We start from the raw sequence: 26322 nt of genomic DNA, 5'->3' as shown, positions 1-26322 counted from the left end.
CAAGATTTATGACACAAAGACTGAAGATATCTACAAACATTTTTAAGTTCAAAATACCTGAAACAGAGGAAAATGTCTCTGGTTCAGTGATCATTTGATCATTATTCTCACATTGTTCTTCTTCCTTTGCAAGTTAAAGGTACAGATGTGTATTCACAGGAGACAGTTTTCCAAATCCAGCTACTGAACTCTATTCACAGCTCTAAAGAAGGGAATGAAAAATCACATGAAAACTATTCCCATTTGCTGCAAGGAAAACGGCTATTTGCAGCCTTGATTTTATTTGAGCCAGACCCCATAATCATTGCTGTAGCACAGTAGCTTGCTTTGAGTAACCTGAACGGGTTACTTTTACCTGTTTGGCTAAAAAGTCTCAGATAGATATAAAATTGTTGCATAATTGTTTTACCATCAAACACACTGCTAACAGAGAGACCTTACTAACACCAAAGGTACCAAATGCCACAAAGTTGTGAATGACACAACAGCAATATATCAAATCAAACTTTAAAAATACAAATGTATTTTTGTGAAACTGAAAACACACTGTCATGCTTTCCAAGAAAAGCTGTGCTCCTTCAGCCTCACCAAGCCCCTGGAAAGAAGTTGTTCTGATAGTTCCCAACATCTCCTGAAATAATTGTTTGATGATAAATAGTAAAAGTTCCAATAGTTACAAAAAAAAAAAAAAAAGGCAAAAGAAACCAAAAAGCCAAACCACAACCTGAAAAAGCCACTTTGGAAGAAAACAGACCATATTGAACATAGTAACAAGTAACATTAAGAGCTCCTCATTAAAGCCCTCCTCACCTATGCATTCAAACACTGAATGGTCAGGCACATAGGTTTTTAAATTAGAAAAAAAAAAAATTAAAAATGCTATGGCTTGAAATGGTGGCTTACTGTCTGCCTTTCAACTGAGCTGACAGCACCAGTACAGCTTAGAGGCAATTTTTTTTCCTGAAAAGCAGTGCCTCGAAAGTGAGACAATGATCTCCACACACATGGAATTTGCCTAAATCACTGTCTCCTTTTGCTGTATTGACATAGAGGAGCATAAACATATTCCAGCAGCATTCCAAAAACCCTCAAGATTTAATGACAAGTTAATTAAAAGCTAACTTTACTTCACGGAGTGTGTTCAAGTTGCTGGGATTGTGAGAGGGAAGTGTACACTGATATTCTCAAAAGGAATGTGCCTTACAGGATAACATGGACAACTGATCTGCATAAACTCTTTACAAGTCTTACAAACTTTACAAACTCTCTACAAACGCTTTACAATTTGGAAGAAAATTAGTAAGTTGATGGCTAATAGGGTACACTGTGCTTCCCTGCAGCAAGTATCTTTTGAAAACACTGTGCAAAACGCATCTCAGAATCCACCCCAAAGAGCTCACAATGTAGAAGTTACTTTCCTGATTCTCCCTGGAGCCATCTTGTGCTAGCAATCCTAAGACAAGCACAGCATGAGTTCATTACATGTTAGAAGTCTATACTGAAGGGATGCAGATGTCAGCATAACCTGCAGACAGAACACCAGTTTTTCATCTCCCTGACACAAAGCAGTGAGCTCAAGAACTGCTGGGAAAATCTCACCTCTGACCACTACAGCTAAATTTTCTGTCTGTGAACAGTAACACACGGTGCCAATACAAGCTCAAACAGCTCTGCCACTGGGCTCTAGGAGGGCAGAACCAGAAGCCCACAACTTATAGACCAAAGCTCTGAAGCCCCAGGGGGCAATCCATGGTTGTATCTCTGTGCAAGATTTGGCACAAAAAATGGCTGGAAAGCAGCCCTACAAAAAGTGGGGGTCCTGGTGGATGAGTTGAACAGGTGTCAGCAGCATATCCTCACATGAATAATGCCAATCTCATACTGGGCAGCAGCACAGTCACACAGGTCAAGGGAGTGATTACTGCCTCCATCATGCACTCGTGAAACAACATCTCAAATACTGTGACCAGTTTTGGACTCCCCAAATCAAGACAGCAGCACAGTGGAGCAAGGCCAGTAGAGGGCCACCAAGACTGTCAGAGACTGGACTCACAACGTAAGAGGAGAAAGATTTCTCAGTTCTCAAAAAGAAGAACAGCTCAAGGGGATGATACTGAGATCTACAACTGCCTCTTGAGAATCTGTAGAGGAGGCTGAGCCAGACTTTTTGGAGGAATACAGCAAAAAGACACAGATAACAATAAATGCGCAACAATGGAAACTTCAACTATAAAAGGAGAATACTTTTTTTCTCTTGAGGGTGGTCAAACACTGCCACAGAAGCCTGCAAATATTGGAGATCTCCAACCCTGCAATCTTGAAAGCATTCAAAGCTCAACCGCACAAAGCCCAGAGCAACCTCTTGTAAGTCATCCTGCTATAAGGGTTGGATCCTGCAAAGGGTTGGATCCAATTGCTTCATACTTCCAAACTAAGTTTTATCTTTGCTGTTCTTAAAAATTTTTCCTTTAAAAAAGTCAGTCAAGGTCTTTTTGGACAGAAGTTGAATATGATCAAGAGTTTCCATAAATTATTTTCAAATGGACTCCACACTTAAGCTCAAGTGGAGGGCTCTTGTAAATAAAGTGTTTTTCTTGTTCTGTACATCTTTAGTACAAAACTATCATAATGGTGGTGGAAAAGGATGTCCTCCAGATGCTACTACCACACTAGCTTCAAAAAGCCTGTTATCATCTTTTTTAGACCGTCACCTGATACATCATCATATTAACCAATCTTCAGAACCAGAAGTTCTAAAAAATACATTACATGCAGTCAAAGATACAAAACTGGTTTTGCAACTGGTTTGCAAGAGAGGAAATAGCCAAAAGAGCAGTCTCTTATACTTTACTGTGATACTCAGACTATAAGAGTTTGCACTATTCAAAGTCAATAATCTCTACAGATTTGAAATATATATGTAAACATTTAACTTACAAATATATATTATACCAAGCAGGTATTCAATTTTCAATTATGGCTCTCCTATGTTGTTGATTTCAGCAGGGTCACAACAGTATGTCCAGTTTTTCTTTCAGGCATGCTTTTTCCAATCTAAATTCACACTGATTTTCCATCAACTACTTAAAATTGGGAAAAAATAGTTTAAACTGGAAAAACTACTACATCTTGGAACAGAAGTCAAAAAACAGCTTTACGACATCAGCTGATAGGCTGACTAAAATTAGCCGGCAATACATCTGCCTGTCACAGCATGGGACTAGAGCCAGTGACCCAGGAGCACAGGTTTGGAAGGGACTTGTCAGCAGAGATTTGTGGGCACATAAGGCACACCAGTAAGGCCAAATCTGTCACCTGGAGGGTGTGTGCTCACCACTCCTTTGATGAGCTTTGCTTTGTCCAACATTAAAGCAGATTTTCACATGTCATCACCACCTCCCTCCAAAGGAGGCTGAAGGAGCAAGGCTGCGACACCTCAGTGTGTTACTGAGCTCCAGTTGGTTGATTCTGTACTCTTTCTGGGGATCATTTCCAAAACTGTACCAGAAAGATCCCTTAATAAAAAAATGTTCTGCTCACACAGATGGCAAATGCACAAAATCAAGCTGTTGGAGCTATCCTGTTGCCAACAAGTGAGAACACTAGATGTGAAAGGAACACCCAGAGTTACTGGAGAGCTATCACAGGAATTCAGGCCCACAAAGCACGCCTGTTACTGAGATCAGAATTCCCTACAGGTTCCAATAAGAAGCAGATTTTTGTTTCTGAAACACCACTTGTTTTCAATTACAGCCATCTATACCTTCTGCTAACATTTTTCTGAGACAAGACCTTGTACCTGACAGTATATCCATCTTCAGAGCACAGCTATGACAGACTTGCTGAACCCAGGATATTCCAGGAAATTAATCTCTCTCCAGCTCTCCTTCTGTTCAGCACCTTATTCTTCAAAAAAAGATATCTGGAAAGAAATAAATGAATTCCCTGCTTTCCTAAATATCATTGCCACCGTGATCCTAAGAAAGCATACAGGAACACATCTTGATGTGTTGGAAAAGTTGCATTGCTACATAAAACAGAAAAAAATTGTTAGAGAATGGCAACACAGAAGCTCTGTAGAGGCAAGCCTCCTCTAGGAGCTAATTTAGGTGTTCCAGGTTGGGTTCTGCCCTGGCTCTCACCAGTCCAGTCCTTGACTGCACAGCAGCAGTGTCCAGATCAGCACACCCACCACACTGACACACAGTGTGGATGACTCCACTTTTCAGGAGTGGGAACAGGAAAAGCCATTCAAAAAGTTTTTGGGCAGTCTCACACAACATACAAGACCACAACATCTCCAAAAAGAACTGAAACAGGAACTGTCTGTCTGCCCCTCTCAGTGTTAGAGACGTGACCTCAGAAGGATCTTTCAGCCCTGTAAATTGTCCTAATAGTCATCCATGGGAACTACCATTGGCACTCATTTCAACAGCTGTATCTAAGCATCCACCTTCTGCAGCACTTGATAGAACAGCTTTGGTATGTGCAGTCCTTTTCCTCTCCATCTCCAGCTCCGACACCATCAGCCAAGGTTGCAGGCTGGCATTCTCAGGACTCCAGAGACTCAGTTTCCCATTTTCCCATGCCAGTATTAAGCTGACTGAAGGAGACTCAGCTTCATGTGATCTCAAAGAACAACAGTTCTACCTGAATAAGTCTCTCTACAGTTGTAAGAAAATCCTAGGCTGAGAAGGCTCACATGAGCAACAAAGCCCACTGCACATGGGAGCATGCAGAGGCACTCTGGATAGCAGGTAACAGGTGACTGGCTTTGTCAGTCTGAAGTTGCTTCCTCTGCATCTGTGATGATGCCTCATGCAAGCAGGTAAAGAGATTTCAGTGAAGCATAAAATGCTATAGGTATTTTCTAGAAATACTTTGAGCATCACAGCCCAACAACTATCACAGTAGCAGAGAAAAATATCAACTTATCTTCTCTTTTTTTTTTTTTTTTTTTTTTTTTTTTTTTTTTTTTCCCCAGAGCCCTTTATCCCTGACATTATCCCAGGAAAGTAAGCCTTCTCTACAGGCTGCCACAAACCTTCTGAGTACAGTTTTAGAGTTCTTAAAAGATGACAATTCTTTTTTTCAGGCAAGAACAAATTACATTAATCTTTCTTTCCCCCCTCATTTTTTTAAAAGTATATTTCACTACCCAATTTGGACAACTGGCCTTTATTGCAACAGAAGGAAAAATTCTTGAGAATATTTTTGTGTAGAGGGAGGGAGAAAAAAGAAAGTACATTCTACAGGAATCAGTACTGACAAGGCAGGAATTGTCTGGCCTTTTGTACTGATCTGTTGCACAGCTCTTTATGGGGCCAAGCAGAGACACCAGGTGATGAGTCCAGCTGGTCTGGAGAGGAAGGAACAGGAAAAAAGCCTGATGATTTTACTGGAAATTTCCCCTTCATATTAATCACTTCAATAAACCTTGCTTCACTGGTAGGAACAGAACTGGACTCGAAGTACGAGGAAATACTAAAACCGGTGGCAATTTCTCTGTTTTTCAAGACTGTGGATGTATTTGTTCCTAAAACCCTCAGTGTGCTACCTTCTAAAAGAAGACACTGGCTTATGGCTTAGAGCTCCAAAGGAATTAATGTAAGTTTCTCTTATTACAGAAGACATGTAGGAATCTAGTTGAGCTTGTAGATTGATCCACAGTTAGTACAAAGAATTAGAGTGTTTAGGAGGGGGAAAAAACCTTATAAAGGGGTTCTGAAACAACAAATAACACTGGGAGTGTCCAATGATCTCTGCTCTCAGATGTAGCTTTGGAAAGGAAGTGGCACTTTGTTGTCAGGAGCCTATGATGACTCAGGTGCAGAACTCTATAATCACACACCACCCTTCCACATTCATTTTTACAGTTTTGAAAATGGAAAACACAGAAAAACACAATTTATTTCCTAGTCCTGATTATCTTGCTCTGCGGACTAGAAGCAAGACAGACTACACCTTCCCTAAAAGCAAAAGCAATCTCTCCAAAAGCAACACCTCTTACAGGACAGAAACACCTTTTGTCACTGTCTTCACCTGAAAGTGGAAGGACAGCAGCAGTTTCAGGTGAAAACACCTAAAACTGCTCACATTCCACTTGACTACCACCCTCCTGTGACCCTTCCTCCCCCCATATCAAATAGGGTCTTGAAATAAATGAAGGTTGCACACATCAATAAAAACAACAGTACAATTAGAGAAATTTCAGACTCACATTAAGTACTTAAAGCTCAGAGAAATAATATCAAAGGCTGGCTAAGTCAACAGCTACTAAAGAGGCAGAGAAAAAATTGTCTAACAAGATGGGTGTTTCATCACTGTTTGACAGTCAGATACAATCCTGAACCTCAAACACAAGCAAGCAGAAATATTCATTGTAGCACAGACACACACACTTCTAGTTAAAAGAGAAAACATAATGCAAATAGAAGAAACCTGAACAGAAGCACCAAATCTTACTCTCCTCAGTTACACAATGTGTTAGAACTCCATGTCAGACTTTGTTTCTAGGATCAACTCAAAAGGTCATGGGTATAAATTAGGAATTAATTCCTCCAAAACTAGTACAGCAGTATCATTCTAAGGAAAACAGAAGCTGACTGATATCATGGGACTGATATCAAATTCTCTTCAGGTAAGGAAATCTGGCTCATAAGTAATAACAGTCTAAGCATCCACTGAAATGTTACAGTTAAAACAAGAAGCTGTTTTAAAAAAATCTGACAGTTTCCAAGTATGATTTTTTGAAAACATTTGCAAGGAAGAACGCTTTATAAATCTGACATACTGAACTTCTTTGAGAACAAAGAAAACACTTACTGTGGCTGCATTTGCTGAGTTAACCCAACAGGAGGCTTCTGCTTGATTGTGAATGCCATCTGAGCCATGGGGCCAGCCTTGGGTGGGACCTGCACCTTCTGGGAGAAGGTCTGCTGGGCAGCCTGCTGGGGTATGGGCCACGGGGGAACAGCGGGGCTCCGGCCTGCAGGGGAAGATGTGTCTTGCACACCTGTATCCTCACAGGAGCTCCCTTTTGTGCCTGGTTTGCACACACAAAGCTGGGGTCGCAGGCACATCCCTCCATTTTGGCACGGTGGTGCACAGTTCGCTGAGGAAAGACATTTTAAAAAGTACCTGTGAAACAAAGCAGGAAGGAAAATGCAAACCCTCCCCACAATAAAAAAAGGCATTAATTGTTAATGTTAACTGGAGTAGGGGAGAGCAATATTGCTAAGCTCCACAAAAGATAATATACAAGTTGGCACAGCTTTTACTGATTCTAGCACAGCAGACATGCACAAAATTTTAACAACTTCAAAAAGTAAAATGCTGGATATGAAAAATAGGAAATGCACTAGTTAAATACAGCATTATTTCAAATCTTCCTCCTTTCTGCTCAGCATCCCTTCTCCTCATACTTTAAAAACCCAAACCGCATCTGATGAAACAGTACTGCACAGGTACACAATTCTACTACTGATCCAGCCTGGCATGATTTTACCACTATTTTAAAATCAGATGCTGCATAGGTACCTAGAATGAATCCCTACAGCCACATTATAGATCACCAAAATGTGTGAAGCAATTCAACCCTTCCCCCTCTAAAACCCAAATGACATTCCCTGCAGTAACCCACCCCACTGTAACAACACAGGAGATGGGAGCTGCTGCTACCAAGACATTGCTACACCTAGGAAGAAACAGACAGGTGCTTGTGATTATCCCAAACCAGCTTCTATAGGTTCTTTGTGCCATCAGTGAAAAGGGATCAGATTCTTTAAAACACACTTGGCCTTCAGAGAGGATTGATTACACTGCCTTGCCTTGCTCTACCTAGTGACTACAGAGGGAGTCTGAATAACCAGCCTAACTCAACACCCAGCTTGTACACCCAGATAATGCAGTACCAACTCCACTCTGAATGAACAAGAAACTGGGAGGAGCAGCAAATCCCATCCAAAAAACAGAGGGAGGAAGAAAAGCAAAAGCAACTGAGGACTATAAGTATACATAATATTGCAAAGGCACGTCTACCTTGAGGATTTATTTTGGATAGTGAAATTTGCATCACATAAAGATGGCAAAACAAATTAATTATCTTATCTAAAGGACACAACTTAATATTAAAGCAAAAAAAAGTTTCATTATTCGCATTAAAGATGGCATACAATGAAGCACGTATAAGAGAAAAACATGGCTGAGCTACTTTGTTCCTACAAACTAAGCAAATGGTTAATATTGTTAATGATCTTTTAATATCAACAAAAGTTTATGTCAGGTGATAATTTTTTTACTAGAATAGGTAAGATAATATCTTGAACTATAACATGGGATTCTGCACCATATTCAGATACATCCAACTGAACAAAAATCAGTCCACAACCCTGGCCCAAATAGAGTACTTGACACTTCAATGAAGTTATGATACATTCTTCTATATGTAAAAATAAATTAAATGCACAAGAATATATATGAATTAACTCATTAGAATGGGACTGTGTTAATTTGGAAGCCTATTTTATCCACTGGCAAATGTATCATATATATACCAACTGCACACAGCACCAGAATTGCCCTGTAACTTAAACCTGAGTTTTGCATGGGGTTTTTTCACTCACACTTTTCCCCTCCATGTGAAAGTTCTCTTCTTTCTCATATATTTACCTTAAATGTATATTATACACCTCCCTGGCAACACAAAAGTATCATCTGCTCACTTCTACTGGTTTATTTTTGAGACTCTGTCTCATCTTTACTGGAAGACTGAAGACCATTTTCACTGAAAACTTGAGAGGGGATTTGCAACAAGCATATGCTGTAATAGATAAGCCAAGTCTTCCCTGTGCCTTATTTTAAAACTCAGATTTTGCTAGAAACAGTGAAAATTCAATTATATGTACATGACCAAAATAAATCATTTTGGAAAATAAATTCAGAAGCCTGAAATTCTAATTAAATTTCACTGGTTTTGGAGACTCTTAAAACCAGAAGAGTGACCCCATCACCTGGGTCATCAGTGTGAAATGTGCAAAAATCACAGTAAAGAATTTGGGCCCAGTTGTGAGTGCTTTAGAAAAAATTCTTTTAAAAAAGCAAGACTTTCAAAAGTCCTATTTTTACATTAAGAAGCCATTCATATATTTGTGGAGATTTGTGGACATGTGCCTATATTAACCTCTAAGTTTCTCAAGAAAATATTTAAAAACCAATGACTCAACACTGAAGTAAGCTAAGAAGACCACACTAAAAGTCAGTGTGAAAAAACACCCACTCTGCTAGGACACTGATTATGGCATATCTCCTCCCAAAAGTGAAGTAACAATGTATACATACACAAAAGACAACCCTGGAAAGACTGCAACTCGTTTTCCTGTAGTTAAGAACCAAAGTGGTGCTTCAGAAGCCTACACAACCTTGAGTTTCTACTGATTAAAGTGAAGGCTGCAGTGAATTTAAAACTGTAAAGCTAAAAACAGAACCTGTTTTGAAATTACCTCATCTTTTTTGCCCACACAGACTTGAACATTGTTACTTCACGGACAGTAAAGTAAACCCTGAAACACATTACATGTAGACGAAGCAAATGTTCTGCAGGACAAACTGCATTACTCTAACTGGCCTTTAACAAAAGAACCATCAGGAGATCCAACAACTATGTTGTAAGACCAGTGACAACAGGCTGAAAACCCCACCCATTAAATCTTCACAGCAATGAACCTTTTGACTGAGGTCCTTCATTAATGTTGCATAATAGAAGATCACAAAACTGGATAAAAGATCACGTTTTAGGAAAGAATTAAAATGAACATCTTAATTGACATAATACAGCAGTTTAGTTTCTAAAACATTCAAGACAGCTGTAGTGTGCCAAATGAATGACCTAATTATTTTGTTTGAAGACAACAATAATGGCCCATAAAACTGAAAACACCAGAATTTTCCACAAAGTTAAGGTTCCAAAACCTGCAGCGTGGAAGTATTAAGTTCAAAACTGAAAAGCAGGCCAATATACTGCTGTTAAAGGCAATTGACTTCATCCTATTCAATTCAAGGAGGTCATGACTGGAAATTCAAAATGGAGCTTGGCAAAGATGCAAATAATGAGACTAAGCTTAGTGGGTCAGATTAAAGATCCATTTAAGTGGAGTGTTCTCCCTCAATGCCTAAGGTGGATGCTTAAGGACAGGGTGAGACACAATAAAAATTTATGCCACTACAGCTTTTATGAATTAGAGGCTCAGCAACTTCCTGAGCAAGAGTGCTGGTTTTTTGCTTAATAAGTCTCCATAGATTTTTCTGTCAGAGGTTGACAGATCTGCTCTTTGAGCTACTTTGCTGCAACACCCAAAATTTGCTGTGCCATGGAAGTTGGCCACATTGAAAGGCCAGGCATAGACAATACAGCCAACCTTCCCTCACTTTCCAGAAGTATGGTTTGTGGTGAGGTTGACCTGGGCTGGATGCCAGGTGTCCATTAAGCTGCTCTATCAGTCCCCAGCTAGACAGGGGAAAGAAAATAAGATCAAAAACAACTCATAGGTTGAGATAAGGCAGTTTACTAAAGAAAAGGTTTGTGGGCACCCAAGTAAAGAGAAAAAAAAAAACAGGCTTATTCTTTACTTCCCATCAGCAAGTGATGTTCAGCCACTTCCCAGGAAGCAGGGCTTCAGCATGCATAGGGGTTGCATCAGAAGGCAAGCTTTGTAAATAACAAATGCCCTCTGTTTCTTCACCTTTCCTTAGCTTTTCTATCTGAGCTGATGCCATATGGTAAGCAATATCCCTTTGGTCAGTTTGGGTCAGCTGTCCCAGTTGTGTCCCCTCCCAGGACCTTGTCCACCCCCAGCCTATTGATGGGGGGAAGGGAATGTTGGGAATCATTGCTGGTGCTGTGCCAGGGCTGCTCAGCAGTAGCCAAAAGCCTGGAGTGTTACCAACACCTTTCCAGGTACCAATGCAAAGCACAGCCCCAGCTCAGCCAGACCCAATACAGTGGGGAAGGAACCAGGATTGTCTTGGGTTGGTTTATGTTTTAAGACCACATAATCTGTATCAATTAAAAATAAAGTCAAGTGACACATTTGCTTCAGAAGTACCTAAGTCACAGAAAGCCCAAAATGTTCATCCTTGTAATACATCTTTCCCTAATCAACCAATGCTCACCACTCTCTCAGACAGACTACTACTGGCTTTGATAAATGCATATCAGGCCCAGCATGGTTGTACTTGTGATATCCTTTCAGAAAAGGGTAAAATAACATTAACATTAGGTTTATACACACCCCTTCCAAAACATCTTATGTTGGTTTGGGACTGATCTATACATACACACTTTTCAGTCCATGTGCTCGTGTTATTACAGTTAAAGTGTATATAAATATTTGCAGAAGTAAGACCTAAAATAAAAGATTTATAATAGTTTCAAACCACATAAATATTTTAAAACTTCTACATATACATGTAGAAGTACATAGAATGTAATTAGTTTCAATACATTCCAAATCACGTATAATTTATTATTTGGAACCAGTAAGCATAAAATGCTGTCATTTATGGAAGGAGTTTAGATAAAAATTTATATTTTTCCCTTCAAATGAATCAAAATACAAGTATAACCGACTCCACTTGTCCTAAAAATGTTTCTATTAAAGTAATATTAAACTAATGCTCATTCTTGGATTAAGATCATTACAATCTCATTCCTATGCTAATCACTTCACCTACTCAAAAGTAACAACATATTTACAAGTTTATTTCCCTGTGGAGAATAAAAAAATCACAAAAATATATTTTTCAGTGAGAAACTCACAATAAACAAATTTAAATATGCCAAAAGTTTTCTGCACCCAAGTTTCTAGCCTTTTAGCTTCAGCTCCACCTTCCTTTAACAAGCTTCCTTCCTTTAACAAGCAACTGCTGTTGGTTTGTACTTAAATGACCACAAACATTTTTCAATGTCACTCCTGAACTTCTAATACTTCCACACAATTGGCTATAACAGTGTTGTGAGTCTTATGCCATTTCTAATGCACCCATCTACCATGTTTCTTTCTTTTTCCACGTGAAATTTACCTTTTTTTTTCCTCCATTTGAGCACACATAATAGCTCAGCAGCAGTTTAAACAAATTTCACCACCGTGCACATTGGCACAGTATGTATCAACTTCTCCCACAGGAGTGTGTAAATCCTGTCAGGCACAATACATGCCAGAGGGCAAATAATAGAAAATACAGCAATTGGAAAGAGGATTTTAAGCATAGAGCTGTTTCAGATTCCAGCACAAAATGGTTGAGAAATGAAGCATGCATGAAGTTTACAGAAAGGGAAAAAACCAACACTATGACATGGATACGTGTGTGCTGAGGGCAGAGTTTTCAAGTTTCCTTACATGCAACACAGGAACACTGCTAAAGGCATAACAAACACTGCCTTCTTGCATGAATGCAAGATTTTTATTCCTCAAACACACGAGGAAACCAAACCAAAGCTCATCTTGGTTGAATGCACATCCTAAACAAAATGCTGTGATACAAAGGCACCTTTAACTCCTGCTGGGTTGAAAGACAGAGTGATGATCCCCCACCGATTCCAGAAGAAAAGCAGTGAAGTGCTTTCCTTGGAAGGCAAAAAGTTGTGGGTTCTGAAAGCAAAGAGGCATATTTCAGTGTGCCTCAGAAAAATCTGAATGTGGTGCTGACATCCTGAAGAAGAGCAATGTTTTTATAGAATTTCCTGTTCTCTGAACTACCCTACTGCTTAGCTCACCACTTAATTATTTGCTTTTACTCTGAATACCCTTTTAAGTATGAAGTCATCGTCAGGACTGAGGATGCAACTGGAGTCTAGAAACCCAAAAGTTCACTGAAGCTAATGCTTTTCTGGGATCTAGTTCTCTATCTGGATATCTCACACCAAAGAGGTTTCAAAAATTGAAAAGTTTACCAAAAATATATGCAAAAATTCTAAACATTCATTGAGAATGAAGGAGAGAGGAATTAGCAACAAGGGTCATACAACCTTGCTGTAAAACCATTTTATTTAAGAAAAAAAAAGCTGAAATTACTTTTATACAATCCTAAGAAACTACATTAACTGCAGAAAACCTGTATGACCTCTACACAACTCATAGAGGTGGTATTGCAACCATCTGTGTCTTTCTACACAGGAACTTGTTTTTATCATAACTATATGGTCTTAAGGAATTCTTTCCCTAAATATATTTCAAATGAAAGCACGTGTTGGAATTCTTTGCTGTCCACTTCAAACCATCAGATTCATTCCCACAATGGCATGTAAACATGACCTCCAGGAAGGGAGGGAAACAAAAAACAATCCTTTTAGCATACATATTTCTTTTAAAACAAACACATAAAAAAACAGCTTCTCTCTCAACCTAAAGGCAACATAGTGTACTTTACTAATATTTTATTCTATGTATCTCCATTGTATAATCTCTGAATGCCAAGACTCAGCAGAACTGAATAGCAACTGTACTCAAATACTTCAAAAGCTTAACTTCAGCAAAAGGATGCATAATTCTATCAGCAGCAAGAATATATAACACACTGTTTCATACTTGGCATTTTCATTCATGTTGTGTTTACTGGAGTTGATATAATATAAATATTTAAGACTGTACAATCTGAGAGGCATTTTAAAGTATTTAATTTTAAGAGATCATAACTATGCATATTCTGACAAGACAAACATTTCACATGCTACAAATCCCTTTATCATTCCAGTGCCCACAAATAAAAATGAAAATTGTTCATTACAGAATGGACTAAGCCAAGGAAAGCGGCAGATTCACATGTTACACACTATTTTTGCTGCTTGAGTGGTTAACACTCCAGTATGCAATCCTTTTTAATTCTCTTAACATTTCTCAGTACAGTGCTTACTTATTTTGTTACAAAATCCTTCATCATAAATTTGCAGGAAACTGAACAAACTAAGTCAAGCTCAGTAAAAAAGCAACTGGAAATATTTAACTGGATGCAGGATTCAGACAACTGAAGTGTTACAAAAAAGAGAAATACTAGAGAAAAAAACTATTAATTACAGTAGAGTAGCAAACAAGTAAGTACAATGAAGTTTTCCCTAAATTCAACCAATTCTCAATAAGAGTGCACAATTCGGTTGAACTTCTCTGAAATTCCAGGCCTAAACTGCCATCTAGGGATAATAAAAACCTGACCTCAATTATAAAAAAACCCAAATCTTGCCATAGGACACAAAACAATTTCCCACATGCAGGGATTACTATCTGCACTTCACAAAAAAAAAAAAGAACATGCCCAAGCAGACCTATTTTTAGCTCTGTATTTAAATGAACATCTTGCCCTTACTAAATGTAACATGTTTCTTTCCCCTGTGTGTGCAGTCACGAATGTGGAGAAATGCTAAAGATCTGCTTGCTTTCTTTAGCACAGGGTCTATTTTCTAGGAATAAACTAGGCTACATAAGTACTGCTGCTTTTAAAGGCAGAACAAAAAGCCAACTAAAGAAACCTCAAACCCAGCCCAACATCAGTCCAACAACTAACATATCAGTTACAGAGCATGGACTGATTTGGCCACCCAAACAATCAAAAATCTGTTAACACCCAGTACTCCAGAGTTTGAACAGGGAGACAGTTTAGGGAGGTGTGTGTGCCCCTTTTCATCTACCCTCCACAAATCCTAGAGCTCCCAGGCAATCCAAGCTTCCTTTAAGGCAGGATCAGTTGGCACCAGCAGCCCTTCGAGGTGAAGGCTGCATTTTCTCCAGGCCTCACAGAGAGCAGAACCCCACACCTCGCTACAGCCCTGCTGTTCCCAAGGTTGGGAGGCTCACTGATCCCAAACACAAAGCCACTTTGCAGGACAGGAGGAGACGGCAGCATGCTCCCTTCCAGCTCTTCCCTTCTCCATGCTCAGGAAGAGAAGCTCTAAGGAGAGAGGTGTAAGACTACTCCTGTGAGTATCAAAGCATCACTTCTGTGTCAATACATCATTTTGTTCCTACACACATGCAGAACCAGGCAGTGCACAACTGAGGGATGAACCACAGCTTTCCCTGGCACATACACAACTTTCTTCCCCACTTCCAAGTTACACACTAAAAACAAACAGCCAACAAACTGAAAGGGAGGGAAACAATATAAAACCAAAACACTTAGTTTTCTGTGTTCATTCTGATTCTCTATTAACAAGGGAAGCGTTCAGGACTTTTTATCCACTGTAGATTTACCACAATTTTACTGCAGGTCCTGCTTCTTTTGTTAACACTAACTGCTGCAATGAGCTGAACAAGTTCACTATAAATCTGCCATCTGCTCCAGCGTGAGAGCACAACATCTTGACAAGTTTCTTTTAATGTTCTCTTTTTTCTGGTTCTGTCTTAATTCTATACACACTTGTAGTATTTGTATGAAACAGACCATGTACCATTATGAGCTTGTTTCCAGTAAAGTCCCCAGTGTCTCACAAAGAGAAGGCTGGGTAGGTTTCACTTCATACTAATTGCAGACTTAAGTTTCCTCACCAAAATGAGGGAATGCCACATGGTATGGTCACGTGTAGAGGAGGCAGCAGCTAACAGCTCCCCCATTTCTCACAGCTCTTTCACAGCTTGGTCTCACAGGAGGGAGGTTGGCTGCCAACCATGGCCAGGAGACAGACACTGTGCTCAACGTCTGCATTTCTGCTGGTTTGGGTCAGCCTCTCCTGAAGCTGTCATACCAACTGCACTTACAGAGGTTTGGTTTGTGTTGTGGGACCATCTTCAGGTGTGTGCACTCTATTTCTTTTAAGATGCAAAGAAAAAAATATATCTAAATAATAAAAAGCAAAACTCAAAACGTGAGCACTCCAAGAACGCACCTAATGTATTTCAGCCTCATATTGGTGTTCATTCCACAAGACCAGACTACACCTTGCCCCAAATAAAGCACTAAGCCCTGAAACTCACATGCCCTGGGCCTTAGGTCATCAAACCCAAAGGGTTTTTTGTCTATAGATGAGCTCCATGGTGCTTGCTAATGCTAATGTAGACAAAGACCACAAGAATTTGGACCCTGTCGTTCCATCCCCTTCCCAAGGGCAGTAAGTGAAAAATAAAGCAGAGAAGAATTACTACCAAGGCCTAACAAGCGCTTTCCCACTATGAAAGCCCATTTCCTGTTCATGAAATTCAAAAGTTTTATTTACATATTACAGTAGCAAGCACAGCAAAGGCAAAACCAAGCTTCTCAAACATTTGGTTTTTCAACTCTGAATTGTTTAAAAACCACATCAAAGGATAGATAGATCAAAAAGGACTAACATATAGGTCAGTCACATGGGTCAAAGTAGTTTGTCTCTTTAAAACTCAGATATTAAATTTTGATTTAGACATAATTTGAAGGAGATTGGTATTGCTTTTACTGAGATGATGGTCTTAGAATGAGAAGAAACAACATTTGGGGACAGTATGTTACAGTTAGGCTTTGTATACACAATGTAAATAAACAGAACTTGGTAAAACTCAAAGCCACAAAACTGATTAAGCACAAGCCTCAGGAACTGGTTGTGACCAGAAAACCACCAAAAAGCACAGCTGCAAACATTTGAAGTACTCAGTTCCAATGATGAAAAGAACAGCTCTCCTGAATATCCCTTTCTAGGAGCTGAACTGAAGGCACAAAAAGAGATTCCAGGCAAATCATACTAAAATGTTTAGTGATCCAGAGTTTTACATCTAAACTGGAGGACTCACATATATTTCTAAGTTTCCAGGCTTGGATCCTAACCCTATTCCAGGACAAGACCTAAGCTGCAATCTTTCCCTCACGTTCCCCAAGAAATTCAGAAGCACAATTTGGAAGCAGCTTAGGGCACGCTCCATCCCAGTGATCTGGAGCCCCTGGTCACACTGTCAGGTGCCATGTCCTGAAGGAGACACAGAGCTGGAGCATGCTTACTCAGCCACAGCCAGAAGTGCTGCTCTGGAACTTCAGGGAGGAGGTGGCTCAAACTGAACAGCAGGGCACAGGCAGAGGCCAAGCAAATTCAGAAACTGAACAAGGGGACCCTTCCTCAGGGCAAGTATTCTCACAGCCTTCTAGTCTCCTGCCTCTACAGCAGCAAGTATCTACTGTTGTGTATTTTCCTATTCTGAAAAATAAATTAAATCTCTCTAAGTCTTTATTTAACATTGAGTCAGGCAGTCTTTCTTAAAAGAGAATTTTCAAGATAATCTTTTAATACAAAGAAAAAGCCAACAGACTGCTTTCTTATTTTCTGATGACCTTCCCAAAGTGCCCAAGGACATGACAGACAGCTCATGATCAAACTCATAGAATTCAATCCAGTTAAAACACCAAAGTACTAGCCCTATGCATGGAATACATGCTTGCAAACACACGATACCTTCAGCTAAGAAAGCCTTAATACTCTTTTAATCTTAGATGACGATGATGGCACACCTGGGTTCTACAAAGACAGCAATTTATCTCCCTATAGGAAATTTATTCTGAATGTGTTCCTCCAAAACCCACTTCCTCACCTCTTTGCCCTATGAGCCTTTCTTATACCTTTGCAGTAAGGAACTCATGCCATTAAAAACTGCAGGCGCCTTCCATTTTTTTAACCATCCAGTTTACACTGAGGTCACTCACAAACAACTGCTATTAATACTCCAGACAAAACATATTATACATTTTACAAGGGGTTTACTACTACAAGGTGGATCTTCTCATTTATCTCTTTAAGATATCAGATTCTCCATACAATATGCAATTTTCTCTTACGTTCCCAACATGAAAAACAGCTCCTTGTACCATTAAGCAAACAAAACCAGAACAAGCAGAAGAGCAAATTTTGTAGAAGTAGTTTTAACTAACAGAAGTTTAGTAGTAAGTAACGAAGTCGGAGACAACAGATTTCAACAGGATAAACACACATTTGGGTGGTGGGAACTCCTGATTTCCAGCCCTTCCTGACAGTTGTTATAACTTGTCTAAGACCACATTTGGTTTCATTTCCATAAATGAAATAATAAAAACCCCACTCTCTAAGCTTTACTTGCCTTAGAGACATGTTACAGAGCTAATTAATGTTTCTAAAAAGCTCTGTTATGCAACAAGTACTAACAAAACATGGTGTCTCCAGCCTCAGTGGTATCTCATTACTGCACTTGCACAGATTATAACCTATGATAACTACGACTGGAAGACAATCTTTGTCCTAAACCCCTTCACGTGCTTCTGACTTTCCAAGATGTTTACTGTTGTGGTTCAGTTTTTCCCACCTTTGTCTTTACCCAAAGGTGGATGTTCTGAAAGCTTCAAAAAGGTTGGTTTTGATTGTTAGGCATCATATGCCCAGCATAAAGCAATTCTGAATACTTCTAACGCTGAGTGTTGTCATTTAATTTTTTTAATTAGAATGATGCAGCTCTTCATAATTTAAGTCACTCTGAGTTTGAAAAAAGTTCTTAAAACTTTACAACGTAAAACTGAAATATGAGGGACAGAGGGGGGAAAACCCTACATGTCTAAACTGGATATGGTAGGCACTCTCATACAGTTCACAGAAAGACAGAAGTTCACCTTCCAAGGACTGTCAGGCTTCCAAGAGAACATGAACAAATGTAAACACAACAGGCAGCTCAGCTCCAGACTTAAGTTTAAATAAAAGTACTTACAAAGTTCCCTTGCCTCTTCCATCCAGATGCTGCCCTCTGACCTGCACAGAGACATTTCAAACACCTCCTGTGGCTGCTGCTGAGGGAAAAGGGACGTGGCTGCCACTGCTCCCAGCCAGGCTGCTGGGACAGAAGTCACCCAAGGGAACGGCAGCCAGAGCCTCCCGCGTGAGAAAGCAGGGCTGGCAAACACCACCCAGCAAGGCAAAGGGAAGGGAAGGCAGCCTGGCTGCAAGAGCAGACCTCTGCCCTTCACCCCCTCTTTCTGAGGGTTCCAGGCAGGCTTATTCACACAGGTGCAGCAGAGCAGAAACACATGCTGCTTGTTCCTGCCTGGGATTACACCTGAGCTAATAAACTTCGCTGATCAGAGCTGGCTGTCAGCACTCTGGTTCTGGAAGCACGATGCAGACAAATGGAAGTTAGCTCTGGAAAGAGCCAGTATGGGTCTGGGGTTTATTAACTCAGGCTTTGCACCATGCAAAAGAATAAAATCTGGCCCTAGAGACTAAATAGCTTATTAAAGTGATACTGAGCCTGAACTAATAAACCCTGACAGAATCAAACCAACTTTGCATCAAGTCAGCTCAGGTGTGCCAGCATCTGTGGCACAGTTAATCCACTGCTGCAATAAGGCATTCACAACCAACAGAGCCTGCTATCTGAATTTTAAAAACTCACTTATAATTTTAGGGAAACAAAGGAGTTAACTGTTGTTCAGTTATAATTTTCTTTTCTTCTGAAAGGAACATCAGGAGCTTCCAGAAAAGGTGATATCTGGCTTTTATGACTGTGAGCTGAATCAAGTCAATGCTATCTCATGGTTTGCCTAAGTTACAAAACAGACAACTTCAGTACATTCAGTGCTTCCCTTGGCCTGCCAAGAGAGGGGTGAAACTGAGCAAATCCAAGCCAAGTGTATTATAGCACTGCTAGGAGGAATTAGAGAAGCATCAGAGCAGAGAATAAGAATATTTAATGCTATGGAGAACCTAATATCAGAGGCACAAATATCAGAGAAAATCCTCCCACCTTTCTTTCTTTTAACTTTGTTACTCCATTCCTCCAGTAACTGTAAGAACTAGCCAAGTAATTAATGGATTTAAATTAAATTCTACACAGCTATCACATAAAAATCCAATTTTCTGCCTTGGTCCTTACTGAAGACTCTAAAAATAAAAGGCAATAAAAAAGAAAAGATAAGTGATAAACAGAGAAATGAAAAAGACAAACCATAAAGGACAAAAAGCAAAGAAAATGACCTAATTTACAAATAAAAAAGTTGCCTGGAAATGAAAGTTACTAGAAGACAGAGAAAAAGACATTAAGAAAAAAACCAAAACATTGAGTTTTGTTCAAAATAGCGAAAATAAAATTGGTTGACAATAGCACAGCTAAAATACATGTTTACTTAATGTCCTGAAATTACTAAGAGGTTTATTTTTTTATTAGTCTTTAAGCTAAGGTAGGCTTTTATTAAGCTCTGCAGTTAGCCTCAAAATATCACTGTAAGCTGAAGGAAAACATTCTAGTACTTGTAAGGTCTTAAGCAAATGTGACTAACCTAACACAGCAGCATGTGTTTGAAAATGTTAATTTAGAAGCATATCTTAAATACATGTCTAGATTAGTAGGTGAGGTTTTGTCTTTAACTACTGTCATAAAGTCTTTGCTTCTTAGCAACAGGTCCATGCAGGTCAAAGGTACTTGACCTTAGTCAGGATTACAAAAGTGATTGCTCCCTATTGTGAAAAATCCCACACGGGGACAAAAGCCATTGGGGGAAAAAAAAAATCTCGAAAGCAGTGTTTACTCCAGCTCTCTCAGGGACAGCAATCTGTCCTGCTGAACTACAGCAATACTCCCAGATCTGCCCAATCTCACTAATACTCACAGGCGTTTCCTGAAGACATATGCCCTTCCAGTCTTTCCTGACCTCATGACATCACTCCAGTTTAGCCACTAGCAATCATTCTGAGTCTTGCCTAAAGTAGCAGAAATTCTTCCACTCTCCCATTAGAAAGAACAACAGGAGCATAGCAGGACTGGCTCAATCAGTGCTATTTTTTGCACCTATTTTGTGTTTCTAGTTACCTCAGTAAAGGTACATCACTCTACCGTCACCAAACTCACTTGTTTCATGTTGTTCAGCCCTTCAAAATTTCCGTGTGGTAAGCACAGGACCATTCACGTGTCATACTGGTGAAGGGACAGGGTGGGTAGATGGCAATTCCCTGCTCCCCACCTGTGCTCCTCTGGTATATTCTTTACCATCTTAAGCCCCCCCATTCTGAAGACTCCTAAAAACTAAGAACTGACGGGGAGGGGATGCTCACACACACAAAGCCTCCACAAAACTCTCTCCAACAATGTCACTGTGCTACCAATAAACGCAAGAGACGCCCACTATTCACCCTTCAGCAAAGGTGAAGGTTAGGAAAGAGGGATTTAAGGATGGAAAGAGTGTCAGATCTGTTCCGTGGGTTCTGTAGCTCAGCCAGCACCTCTTTGCCCACAGACGATGCCAGCCCCCACCACCTCGCCAGGTGCCAGCCTGGTCTCGGAGTCCCACGCCCCTCCCCGCCCGCACTCTACTCACGTTTGATGCAGCGCTGGGAGCCCGTGGCCTTGCTCCAGCCGTGGCAGCACTGCCCCCCGCACACATTGACCCTGCGGGAACAGCAAACAAGGACCAGTGTCCGGCGGGGCAGCCCCGCTCCCCACGCCGAGCCGGGCCGCGGGGCGGGCACTGGGCCGGGGAGACAAAAGGCGGGAAGAACGAACCCTCCCGACTGAACTCGACGCCTGACGCCGGGCCGGGCCGGCCGCGGATTCCCGAGATAGGGGAGCTGGCCCCGCGCCCGGCCCACGTGCCGCGGGTGCTCCGGGGCGCCGGGCCCGGACAGGTAGTGCCGTGGTGCCCCCGGAGCCCGGGACAGCCCCCCGCCCTCTCCCCCCTCCCAGAGGGGAGACAGCGGCCGGGATGCTGCCGGTGGTCGGGAGCTGCGGTGTGGGGCGGGGGACGTGCGGGACAGGAGGGCGCCTTACCCCGGCAGCGGCGGCAGCTGGTGCTTCTGGCGGAGGGGCAGGGCGGCGCTGCTGTTGCCGTGGGGGCCCGGCGGCGCCTTGAGCCGCGGGCTGAAGCGGGCCGGTTTGGCGAAGGAGGAGGCGTGAGCGGCGGAGTTGGGGTGGACCTGGCCGGAGGGGCCCAAGCGGAGCTGGACGGCGGCGCTGCCCGGCTTGCTCATCCGCCGGGTCCGCTCCGGGGGGCCGCCGCCGTAGCGCGTGTTCAGCTGCACATTGAACGTGCGCTGCTGCTGCCGCTGCTCCCCCCCGAGGAGGGTCGGGCGCTGCTGCCGGCTGGCAGAGGAGCTGCCCCGGCCAGGCTGCAGGACGTACGTGATCCTCCTTAGCCTGCCCTTTTCGGAAGCTGCGAGCCCTGGTGACAAAAGCGCCCAGGCAGCGAGGAGGAGGAAGAGAAAGCCCCATCCGATCCGACCCATTTCCACAGCGGGAATCCCTACAGCCGGCGAACTTCGCGGAGCCGTGGCGCAAGGGTTTCCTCTCTTCCAAAGGACGCGGGGGTGCGTGCGACCTGCGCCCGCGGCGCGGATCTCTCCTCCGCTCGCTGCCCCCCAACCTGCTCCGGGCGGGGCGGAGGAGGAAAAAAGCCTCAGGATCCTCCCGCCCGCCCCCCAAACTGTTGGGAAAGTTCAGCAAACACTTCGCCCCGTAGAGCAGGAAAACATCGTTGGAAGAAAGGAAGCGGCGGGTGCGAGCCGAGCTGCGAGCCGGAGCGGGAATGGAGGAGGAGCAGCAGGGGAAGGGTGTTTGCTGGAGGGGGGTGGTCGCAATGGAGAGCAGATGTCTCGGTGCCGGAGCTGCCAGGGGTCTGCCTGCGTGTGTAAAGAACAGCCCCGGAGCCGGTGCGGGCTGTTCCCAAGCCCCTCTTTAAGAGTTTCTCGGCGAGTGAGCGTGTGCGGAGGGGAGGGGGCGGGCGGAGGGAGCCCCTGCCCGGTGCCGGCCCCGCGCAGCCAGTCTGGGCCCGCCCTCACGGCAGGGGCGCTCCCGGGCCGGAGGGGGCCCGGCCGGGCCAGGTGACCGCGGGCAGGGCCGGCAGGGGTCCGGAGCTCCGGGGTGTGCGCCGCTAAGCCAGCCTCGGAAATACCCGCTGGAACCCGAGCTGCCCTCTGCCCGGGACCGGCCCGCACAGCCGCCCGTACCTGTGCTTCGGCAACAGCTGAACCTTTCTGCGGTATTTCAATGGAGGTGAGGCTTTAAAGCCCCCAAAGCGTAATATACGTGCCTCACTCGGTAGGTGGGGACTCGATGAAAGCGCTTACACACGTTTAAGGTAAGCACATCCCTCCGTCTCAGCCTGGTGAGAGTCAGAGGCTGCTCTTAGCAGGATTAGGAGGGACTGTATTGTTCCTTGTTTTTCTTTATGTTCGTAAAGCAGTATGTATTAGTAAAGAATGAAATACAAACCACAATTGTATACTCGTAATTAATGTATAAGCAAAACTGCCCACGTTTTTCTCCAGTAGGTCTTCACTAATCTCACCCTTCAGCACTGTAAACAAAAAAAGTTCACAATATAACCCGAAGGTACATCTTTTAAAATACTCAGAAGCTGATGTGTCCGAGCTCTTTCCAAGAAACTTTGTGGAGAATCAGTTTGCAAATCCAATAGCTTGGAATTCAGGTCCTCCTCCCAGGGCTCTCCTCTGCTCTTTTCCAGAGCTTTAAGGACACTGACCCCGGCTCCAAACTGACGAGATTTTGCTCTTAAATGCTCTTGGCACAGCTACACAGACAGAGGGGAGCAGGAGGGTTTTAGGTGTACTCAATTCTAGGCAAAAGCCAGTGTTGAGAGCACAACAGTCCCTTCCTCTTTAGTTCTTATCTATTTAAAACTGCTCAAAAATAAATAGATGTTTTAAATAGATGGGAGTTTGGAGCTTGCTATAGTCACAGTGTAAGGGATCCACATCAATGTTAAAGTCTTCTGCTCCTGTGTCTCCAGTGGTCTGAATTGAAACCCAGTTTTTGAAAAGAAAATACCACAAGTACTTTGGTATTCTAAATCCACAGTGGATTAAATGAGAATGAAACTCTGTGGTGCTTCAGAGAAAAACTGAGATAAAGCCTAAAAGTTTCCAAGCCCCAGGTTGAAGTTAGCAGGGAAGATAACTGTGAGACCACTGCTTCTTCTCATAGCAAACATATACATCTATTGTCTTTTTAACTTGGAAGACATTCCCAGCAAGTGAACTGCTCAGCCTTCCAAAAGCTAATTACTGTAAATCCCAACTACGCTAACCGGTTTTGCACTATTTAGGGAACAGAAAAACACCTTGAAACCAGTGTGGGAAGGTAAGGACTGAGTAAGTGGTGAGAAACTGACGTGGTACTCAGGATCGTTGCTCTGCACAAGGCCACTGTCCTTCAGAAGTTTTCCAGAATGAGATCACAACTCTGTGTGTGGCTGGGTTTGTTGAACAGAGGGCAAAAACTGCATCATTCCACAGCAGCAGCCAGTTGCTTTTAAGAAATGTGAGGTTTAAGTCATGTCAAGCAGGGGGCAAATGTGGTGTATTACTGGCTACTGTACAGCAAGTGGTAAGGAACCTTAAGGGAAATACAGCCACAAAGGTGGATGCCTTGCATAGAATCACTGAGGTATAAAGCCATTCTTGAAAAAACATTTAGTGTTATCTGAAATTAATTGCTAGAGGTCAAGCACTCCTCACAAATTTACATGGCAGATCTGATTTTCAGTGTTCTCTTTTTTTCCCCCCTCTAGCAAGGAAATCCACACTTTTCCATTTGTCTGCTATCTGGTTTTGCTTCCTCCCTCCCTCCCCCTCCTTCTTCTCCACAAGGTCTTGGATGTCAGGTTTGGCTGCAGTAACACATCAGGTTGGCTGCATAAGTTTTAACAGCTGAAAGAGGACTTCAGTGTACCACCACTGCAGACTAAATCTCAGCTCAAAATCTTTTCACATGTAGAAGTTTCTGCTTCCAAAGGACAAGAAGTTCATCCAGCACAGAGCAGCATCAGCCAGATGCTGGCCTTTTAAAATCAAGCCAGGTGACTACTAAAATTGTGAGCATTCTTCAGTAAATGGTGTCACTGCTTGTGGGAAACCTGCCCTGGCTGCCTCCCCAGCTCCAGTGGAAAAGCCACTGACTTGAGTAAGCAGTGACAAACAGGAATTAGTACCTCACACCACCTTTCAGGAACAGCCCTCTATTTGAAGAAGAGTTGGGAAAGCAGTTTGCACTGTTTCTGTTCTTGTCCCCTGTGGTTTGTGACTAAAGGGTGGACATAAGGAACATAAAGTTCCTTAGTCTGTACACCACCCTCCAGAGGGGCAGACCTCTGGATGCTCTGCTGAAAGGGTGAGGCTGAGAAGGGCAGAGCTGGCTGGAAGGCTGGGAGCAGGACAGATGCAGGAGGCAGAACTGCTGCCCTGATGAGATGGCACAACTGCCTCAAGGTTTAAAGGCTTAATGGACAGGGGAGAAGCCAGTTTGAGAGTGTGAGTATCTATAAGAAGGACCAAAATAGCATTGTTCAAACCAAAATAAAATAACTAAACTGCAATACATGACTTGGGGTCAGTCCCATGAGTTGAATGAGGAGGGACAATAGTTTTGAGCTGTCAAAGCTGGCAGCACTCACCTCTACTGTTCTTTTCATCAAACAGCTGTTGCCCTGTCTCATGGAGTATGTGCTTGGTGCATTGGCTGCAGGGCAATGCAGGGACCTTTGCAGGATGCTTCAGTGAGGATGTGCTCTGTGTTCTGCTGGGGGTGAAGCCATCTGAGCACAGGTGATCGCTGAGCCAGCAATGAGCACCACAGTGCCACCACAGCTCCCTGTGACTCCATGTCCACGTTAGCCAGGCTCTAAGTTGAATGATGTGTCCAGCTAGGGGGTCAGTAAACAGCCCTGCTGATCTCATAGGTCCACCAGGCAGCAAGTCTTGGCTTGTAAGCAGAGCTGGGTTGGAAGTTCACATTTAACATTAGAGTTTGACAAGGCTAAATGCTGTATTTAGCTTCAATTTTGGCTATTTAAGAAAACTTTTACAGTATGTAGCTCCATTAGCTTCAGCAATATTACTTCAAACTTCTTTTGAGCTAAAGGAGGAGAAGCAGTCTGTAATTTCTTGTAAGCTGAGAATCAGCTTGAGACTTGTATTTGCTCTTTTCCTTTTCTGTACTATACAATTATCTGAAAAAAAAGTCCTGTATTTTGCAGTCTAAATTACACTTTAGCCATAGCTCTGTACAGGTAACATGACTCTAATGTGGAGAGTACTTCTTTTGAACAAAAGAAAACAGCTCAGTCTAACTGTCATCAGAGCAGGAAAAAGAAGTAATTGGTGTTTATTATGTCACTAAAGTAAGTCACATGTGACTCTGAATGCATATGTGATCTGCAGAGTAAGACCATGTAGATATAAGTATCATTTCTGCATGCTATTTTTCAAACAGAACTGTACCTTCCAACCCTGTTTGTTGTTTGTTCCTTCAGGCAGAAACTGCAATTACTCTACAGTTTGTACTAATATCCTGAGGCCTCAACTGTTCCTGAGTGTTACCACAGTATAAATATCATTAATAATGTTTCAGAAAA

At 42.3% G+C, this 26322-nt stretch overlaps 1 protein-coding gene across 1 annotated transcript in view; it reads right to left on the bottom strand.

Moving 5' to 3' along the window:
• LTBP1 (latent transforming growth factor beta binding protein 1) overlaps positions 1–22333 on the bottom strand; it is a 186466-nt gene extending 164133 nt beyond the window's left edge. Inside the window, exons 1-3 of the mRNA XM_058802013.1 lie at positions 21723–22333; positions 21274–21344; positions 6826–7114 (exon numbers count right to left, since the gene is read on the bottom strand). Of these exons, the coding sequence (XP_058657996.1) occupies positions 6826–7114; positions 21274–21344; positions 21723–22177 (815 nt within the window). The 5' untranslated portion in view covers positions 22178–22333. The remainder of the gene's footprint in view (positions 1–6825; positions 7115–21273; positions 21345–21722) is intronic.
• Positions 22334–26322: the final 3989 nt, after the last annotated feature.

The sequence above is a fragment of the Ammospiza caudacuta genome, chromosome 3 (genome assembly GCF_027887145.1).
Source record: "Ammospiza caudacuta isolate bAmmCau1 chromosome 3, bAmmCau1.pri, whole genome shotgun sequence".
Lineage (NCBI taxonomy): Eukaryota > Metazoa > Chordata > Aves > Passeriformes > Passerellidae > Ammospiza > Ammospiza caudacuta.
Note: the sequence above shows the minus strand (reverse complement) of the source record. Positions and strands in the feature narration are given on the sequence as shown.